Raw genomic sequence first — 7,568 nt, forward strand, 5'->3', positions numbered from 1 at the left:
AAGACATTATATGAGGTTAAGAAATTATTTTTTAAACTGACTGCCTGCTACACCAGTACCATTTTTGTAAGCAATATTGCACTTCTATGTGAAGGCCAGCACATCAAGTCTCAAAACTAATCATGTATTGTGTATTCATCAAGAAATGTCTGTACTTGAAAAACTCTGGAGAAAGTATTCCTTAAATCATAAAGAAATATTATAACCAAGTATAGCAGGCTAATTTTTAAGTTGGTAATTGTGTATGGCCTGCGAAGGATGTTATAAATACCCACATGGCTTGGTAGAAAAAAGGTTTCCCACCCTGGTCTATAGGTATGTCACAATCTAATAGAATGTTCAGTAGGCAAAACTGACCATTAAGCCTAAGATCAAACTTAAATGGTGCTGCTAAATTCTTGTATGGCTTCTTATTAAATCACATCTTATTAATGTACATCCGTTATCTCACTGGAGAATGGTTGGACCCTCAGCACTGCCTCATCATCATCTTTCCTTTCTCTCAGTCTCAACGGGCTCCCCTTTAACCAGATGTTTCACCCTCGTTTTGAGTAAATTATATGCAGTAATAGCAATGTATTTTGAATAGAAAGTTTTGAAAAGACATTATATGAGGTTAAGAAATTATGTTTTAAACAGACTGCCTGCTACACCAGTACCATTTTTGTAAGCAATATTGCACCTCTATGTGGCCAGCACATCAAGTCTCAAAACTAATCATGTATTGTGTATTCATCGAGAAATGTCTGTACTTGCAAAACTCTGGAGAAAGTATTCCTTAAATCATGAAGAAATATGATGACCAAGTACAGCAGGCTAATGTTTAAGTTGGTAATTGTGTATGGCCCGCGAAGGATGTTATAAATACCCACATGGCTTTGCAGAAAAAAGGTTTCCCACCCTGGTCTGTAGGTATGCCACAGTCTAATAGAATGTTCAGTAGGCAAAACTGACCATTAAGCCTAAGATCAAACTTAAATGGTGCTGCTAAATTCTTGTATGGCTTCTTATTAAATCACATCTTATTAATGTACATCCGTTATCTCACTGGAGAATGAGAGAAAACACTATATATCTGCCTTTTTGATACTAAAATGATCATACCGTGCAAATTTCCCCTAAATTCCCTGATGTGAAATTCAGAGCTGAACTTAAGAAGTGAAGTCGCTTTTTGTACAAATATTTCACCAGAGCAGTGATCTGAAGGCCAGTGCTCAATTGTGGTAAGTGTAGCTCAAAAACACAAAAGCCCCCTTCTTATGTTTGCATCCGGGAAAACTGTCACATTTCCCCCCCACATTTCTTAGCTTCACAGTCAAACAAACGGACAGTCAAATACTTACAAATCTTTCCAAAGCCCACTGCCTAGACACACAGCAAGAAACATGAATGGAAACAGACTGTAAGAGCAAAGAGACCGTGTGCCCCCGACTACGATTACCTGGAGGTAGGAATTGCAGTTGGTTATTAGCTAACCGGAGATGACGCAAAGCTCTCAGACGACCAATTTCTGGGCAAACGATTTCTAAGGCATTGTCGCTAAGATCCAAACACTGGAGTTTTATAAGGGATCCAATGGCTTCAAAGAGAAAAGGAGCGGAAAGGCAAAATCAATTTGACCCAAGCGTTATGCCAGATCTTTAACGCAAGAACTCCAAGTTAAAATACTTGCATACTTAGTATCACCATCTCACAATGTACTACTAGAGTTGCTCCCTAAATAATAAAAACATACATGAAACTAAATTTTATGGAGGTGATAAGACTTCTACCTCTATATGAAATATGACTTTAAAAAAAACACAAATCAACATTTTTAAAACAATGCAAAATACCGCTTGAATAAAAAAATAAATTCATGAAACAATATATAAGGATGTTTTCAATCGAACCGAAATTCTTAACTGGATTTACTGAATTTAGAACTTGTCATTTTGTTATTTACCCAACAACAATATATCTAAAAATAATTTATCTAATCATTATAACAATTTTGGACTCTATTAATGTCATTCAGTCATAATTCTTAACTGGATTTACTAAACTGGGGGAAGAATCTGTGAAACAAATAAATTAAAGATGGTTTATAGTTAAAACTCACCAATATACCAACCATAATAGGTTTAAAGACACTATCTGTTCTACTATTAAAGGAAAGCTAAACTATAGTCTCTCCTAACTAAAAGCTGGAAGTGCGCTTACTTACCTTCTGGAATCACAACTATGTTATTTGAATGAAGGTACCTGGGGAAAATACCAAAAAAAAAAAGAGAAAAAGCTGTTGTTATTCAGAACTTCTGCTACAGAATGTGTTTGTAAAATGCTCACTTAGAAATTTATCAAATATAAAGGGACCAAACTTTCTTTAACGCCCTATTCTAAGTACATAACACAAAATATACTGTCATCACAGATAAATAATAATACTTTGAAATATTTTATGCTGGGATTGCAAATATTAAAACTATTTATTGATTTAATTGCTATTTTGTTTTATTTTTTTGTTTTTTAATATGTATTTTTATTTTATTTTCAGGGCTTTTTTTGTATTTTTGACATTTTCTGTTACAACAAGCAGGATTTTTATCTTGTTTTTTTTAATCCTCCCCTGAGGATATTTTTCCACTGATTTTTAGAGACAGTGGAAGAGAGCGGGAAAGACAGAGAAATATTGATGTAAGAGAAACATATTGATTGGTTGACTCCTGCATGAGTCCTTGACCGGAATCAAACTCAGGACCCTTTGGTCCCCAGGCTGACGCTTTATCCACTGAGCCAAACCAGCTAGGGCTTTCAGTGCTATTTTAAAATAGAAGAAGCTACACAAAAGAAAAACTAGAGGTATTTTTTCAACCTCATAATACAAACTAGTTCCCTACTTCGTTTTAACTTATTCAGGTTTTCAGAGATACAGTTATGGTGTGAAGAAAAGTCAGCACTTATTGTGTACAGGAAAATGCAACTTTTCGTTTCTAAAGGATAACGGCACAAAATAATCAAACCAGAGATATCTCCAGTCAGCAAGCACGCTTACTGATAACCAAGAATTCTGGAGAGATTAAATACTCATCATTTGTAGTATCTGTAGAAATACGCAACTGTCAAGGCACAGAATTTATTTGACAGCAAAATGAATTTCATAAACAAGGATCAAATTCTTTTCATAAAAAAGAAAAAAGTTCAAGGCTGACAAATCCAGGCGAAGTGTCTGCAGCACCCTCTGGTGGAGATTTTATACAATCACAAGCAGCCCACTAACATCAGAGTAAAACAATAAGGACCCCTGGAGATCATACAGTAATAATTTTTAAAAGAAATTTATAGCATTGATTTTGAGACAAGAAAACTAGATTTTTGAAAACTTTATTTTCAAACCTATCCTTTTTTTATTGTACTCCACTAACCAATCTTCATAAAATCTTTAAAAATAGAATTTCAAAATATTCTTCTCCATTTTAAAGTCTAATATCAAGTGTGACACAGAATAGGAAAGATAGAAAATAAACTTAAGAAGATTATTCTATGCTGGACTAAATTAATTTTGAAGTAGGTATTAACCTGCTGGGTCTAACACAATTTAAATCATAATTACACGAGTCCATGTTCCTTGTTTTGTGTACATAAAATGATTCCACATTTTATTTTTTCTTAAAAATTTATTTGTACTGATTTCAGAGAGGAAGGAGGAGGGATAGAGAGCTAGAAACATCAATGATGAGAGAGAAACACTGATGGGCTGCCTCCTACACACCCCCTACTGGGGATCCAGCCCGCATCATTGATGTTTCTCTCTCTCTCCCTTTTCCTTCCTCTCTGAAATCAATAAAAATATATTAAAAAAAAAAAAAAGAATCATTGCTGTTAGAGTGGATCAGAGAGCAGGCTCTTCGCCTTTAGAGCCATGTGACCAGAATGACTTAACCTCTCGCTTTCTCAGTCTACAGAAGCAGATGGCAATAGTACCAATTAGAACATAGATGTGTAAGAGATAAATGAATCAACATATGCAAAGCTCTCTGAATGGAGTTCAATGAATGCTATTGTTATTGTGTGAGAATTATTATTATGTCGTGAGTCATTTGTAATCATAAGCTTTAAAGTCTAGAGAAGTTGAAATGGTGTTTTCGAGTGACTAAGTGTTCATCGTGTTCATAACACAGGGACTCTCATTCATTGCTGGTGGGAGCGCAAGCTAGCACGGCCACTTTGGGAAATGGTGTGGCAGGGTGTGTTTTTTTAAATAAAAATTAAGTATAGACTTTACTTAACAGTAACATGCCAATGTCAGTTTTTCTGTTCTGACACATGTACCAGGGCATTGGGAGACGCTAACAATGGGAGAAACTGGTTGAAAGGTACAGTGGGCCCGGCCGGCGTGGCTCAGGGGTTGAGCATCTATCTATGAACCAAGATGGCACCAATTCGATTCTTCGTCGGGGCACATGCCTGGGTTGTGGTCTCCATCCCCAGTGGGAGGCGTGCAGGAGGCAGCCGCTTGATGAATTTTCTCTCTCATTTCTATCGCTCTATCCATCTCCCTTCCTCTCTCTCTCTCAAAATCAATAAAAACATGTTTTAAAAAAATAAATAAAACAAAGCATGGAGGATGCAGGTGAGGAAGTTGTTGCCATACATTTTAAATCTTTTATAGTGTTTAAATATTTATATCAAGTATCACATGGCGTAGTGGTAACAATAATAAATGTTGCCAGTTGCATGGACTATCCGGAATGATTCTGTGACAAAGATGCTGGAACCAGAAAACCTGAACTTTTCAGCATCTTCACCACCTTGAAGTGAAATATTGAAAACACAAATTTAAATGGTTGAAATACTTTAAAAGACTTTTGGGCATAGCGGAACCAGAGGTCTACCATGCTCATGATACTAATAAGTTAATAAATGAACATTATATTTCCTACTATTTCAAATAACTTAAAATTATTTTTATCCCTGTTTTTTTAAAAAATTTGAATAAACATACTCACAGTTCCACCAGGTTTGGAAGCTTCTGAGCAAGGTTTTCTGGCTGAAAATGAAAAACTCAGAATTACATTTTATTTTTGAAAAATGTATAAACATCTCTAAATAGCTTACATACAAACCATTATCTTTTTGAGGGCCCTGATCAGGGCGCACGTGGGCGTCGATGTCTCTCTCTCACATCGATGTTTCTCTCCCTCTCTCTCCCCCGCCCTCCACCCCTTCCACTCTCTCTAAAAAAAAAATCAATGGAAAAAATAATCTCGGGTGAGGATTAGCAACCACCACCACAAAAAAAGGAAGTGACATTGTTAATGTCATACTGGGATTCTGATCTATTCAAATACTTAACAACAGTATCCCAAGCTGCTTCCCATCCACCCACCCTCGCCCTTTTATGATGACCAAACAGCGCTGCATGGAACACTGTTCCGAAATCAGTGAAGCATTTACCGAGAACCGGCTCTTAATAAAATCACCTTTAGCTTTCAAATGCCAAGAGCTGTGCTTCTGTCCCTCAGGCTCTGCTGTCACTGTCTGCCATGAGGCCCTTCATGACAAGTCTCTTCTCCGGTGTTACTCCTGGGTCTGTCCCAGCCCCCCAAATGTTTCTATTCGCACCGTTATCTTCCCTAAGAGGAAGGATATACACCCCCACGTATTGGCACCCAACAAAGAATCCTAGAAAAACTAGAGAACTTGTCCAGAAAGCAGGAACGTTGACTCTCATCTAGGTCTGCCTGCTGTCATACCAACAGCTTACCTGGCTAACTCACAGGACCCGTGGTCATCCTTTTTTTCCAGATGCCCACCGGGCTCCTGCACGTCCATTCTAATCTTTCCTTGACAAGCTAGTCGGGTTGTTGCTGTTTTATTTTGAGTCACAAAGCTACACACACACAACTGAGTAATGAATAAAGTTTCTGCTGCCAACTGTGCATCGCTGTGTCTCTATTAACAAGTAAGTACGTTGGGTTTTTATCTTTAAATACGCACAGTGACCTCGGGAAATTGCAATTTCTTACAACACTGGGATTTGGGGGAGAAAACTCCATTTATTAGATTCCGCCCCAAAACCCTGGTAAGCAAGCAGTCTGTTGCCTAGGCTGTGGCTGACACCTACTGGTGTCCTACAATACCGTTCTCTGTTTCCTACCGGCACATGTTAGCGATATAGCCAAGGAATGAGGGGAAAGTTATACATTTTAATTCTTACGTTTCCATGGGGTTTACATACAGTCAGAGACTTGATAACTATAAATTGATAACTAAAAAAGCAAAGGGTGGTGGGCGGGTTCGAGTCCCAGTCAGGGCGCATGCAGGAGGCAACAAATCGATGTCTCTCTCTCTCTCTCTCTGCCTTCCTCCCTGAAAATCAATTTAAAAAACTGTAATTATTCTTTGGGTTGCTAAACTCTGATGCTGGATTATGGATGCCACACAAAATAGTTTATCTTGATCCATAGGATTTATACTAAAAAAAAAATCTATTTTCAAAATCTAACTATGCACTCAAAATAACATACATACCAATATGCTAACCGCTATAAATGAAAGATACATATCGATTTATTTCCAGAAACAGCAAACACAAGCAAATTTTATAATGCTTTCTGCTCCTTGTAGGTATTTTATATAGATCAAGAAAACTTTTAGAGGGAAACAGTCCATTATATGAAGCCAATAAGATATACGTTCAGATGTTTAGCAAAGTCCAATACAGAGAAGGGAATGAAGAATGGATCAATTCACACACACAAAAAAGACACCATAAATGATCTAAAATGAATAAGAACTCAAATTCATATAAAGCAAATCCATTTAAAACGCAGACCAAATTTCTTAATAAATAGTGAGAATGAAAAATCTGATTTGAACATTCTCTTGAAAATAATTACAAATAGTTTTCTAAAATCTTCTATGTCATAAAATTTAGGTTATAATGATAACTATGTGCTTATTCCTAGAACATAAAAAGAGTGAATCAGATGTTGCTTTGGGGGCAAAACTTTTTCCGACAAATGAGATGATAGCTGGATTCAAAATCATTAATGATCACAGTGCAATCATTTAAAAGGTTTTTTGCTTTTTCAAAACACTCAAAGGGCTACATCAGGCTTCCCAAACGCCCATCTTAATATTTTAATCTTCAAATCATTCTTTTTTAAAAGTCATTCTTGTTGGTCTTCCCCTTCTTTACTTTTTTAAAAATATATTTTTATTGATTTTAGAGAGAGGAAGGGAGAGGGAGAGAGAGAGAAACATCCATGATGAGAGAGAATCATGGATCGGCTGCCTCCTGCACGCCCCCTACTGGGGATGGAGCCCACAACCCAGGCACGTGTCCTGATGGGGAATCAAACCGTGACCTCCTGGTTCCTAAGTGGAGGCTCAGCCACGGTCCCACACCAGCTGGACTCTTCTTTACCTTTTAATTGATCCGTTCAATATTGTAACATCCAAAAGATCATCTAGGAAGCTTAACGCACACGCAAAAAGTCACAGGCCAAGACACAGGCACAGGCTAAGCAAAGAGGGGTTTTGAATGGGGGCAGTTTGGTAAGTGGGACATTTGCGAATATTTT

At 37.1% G+C, this 7,568-nt stretch overlaps 1 protein-coding gene across 1 annotated transcript in view; it reads right to left on the reverse strand.

The window, feature by feature from the left end:
• Nucleotides 1-7,568, reverse strand: part of LRRC28 (leucine rich repeat containing 28) — a 38,568-nt gene that overhangs the window by 30,521 nt on the left and 479 nt on the right. Inside the window, exons 2-4 of the mRNA XM_015569127.1 lie at nt 4,989-5,029; nt 2,207-2,244; nt 1,442-1,579 (exon numbers count right to left, since the gene is read on the reverse strand). Coding sequence (XP_015424613.1) covers nt 1,442-1,579; nt 2,207-2,244; nt 4,989-5,029 — 217 coding nt within the window. The remainder of the gene's footprint in view (nt 1-1,441; nt 1,580-2,206; nt 2,245-4,988; nt 5,030-7,568) is intronic.

The sequence above is a fragment of the Myotis davidii genome, unplaced genomic scaffold, assembly GCF_000327345.1.
Source record: "Myotis davidii unplaced genomic scaffold, ASM32734v1 scaffold164, whole genome shotgun sequence".
Classification (NCBI taxonomy): domain Eukaryota; kingdom Metazoa; phylum Chordata; class Mammalia; order Chiroptera; family Vespertilionidae; genus Myotis; species Myotis davidii.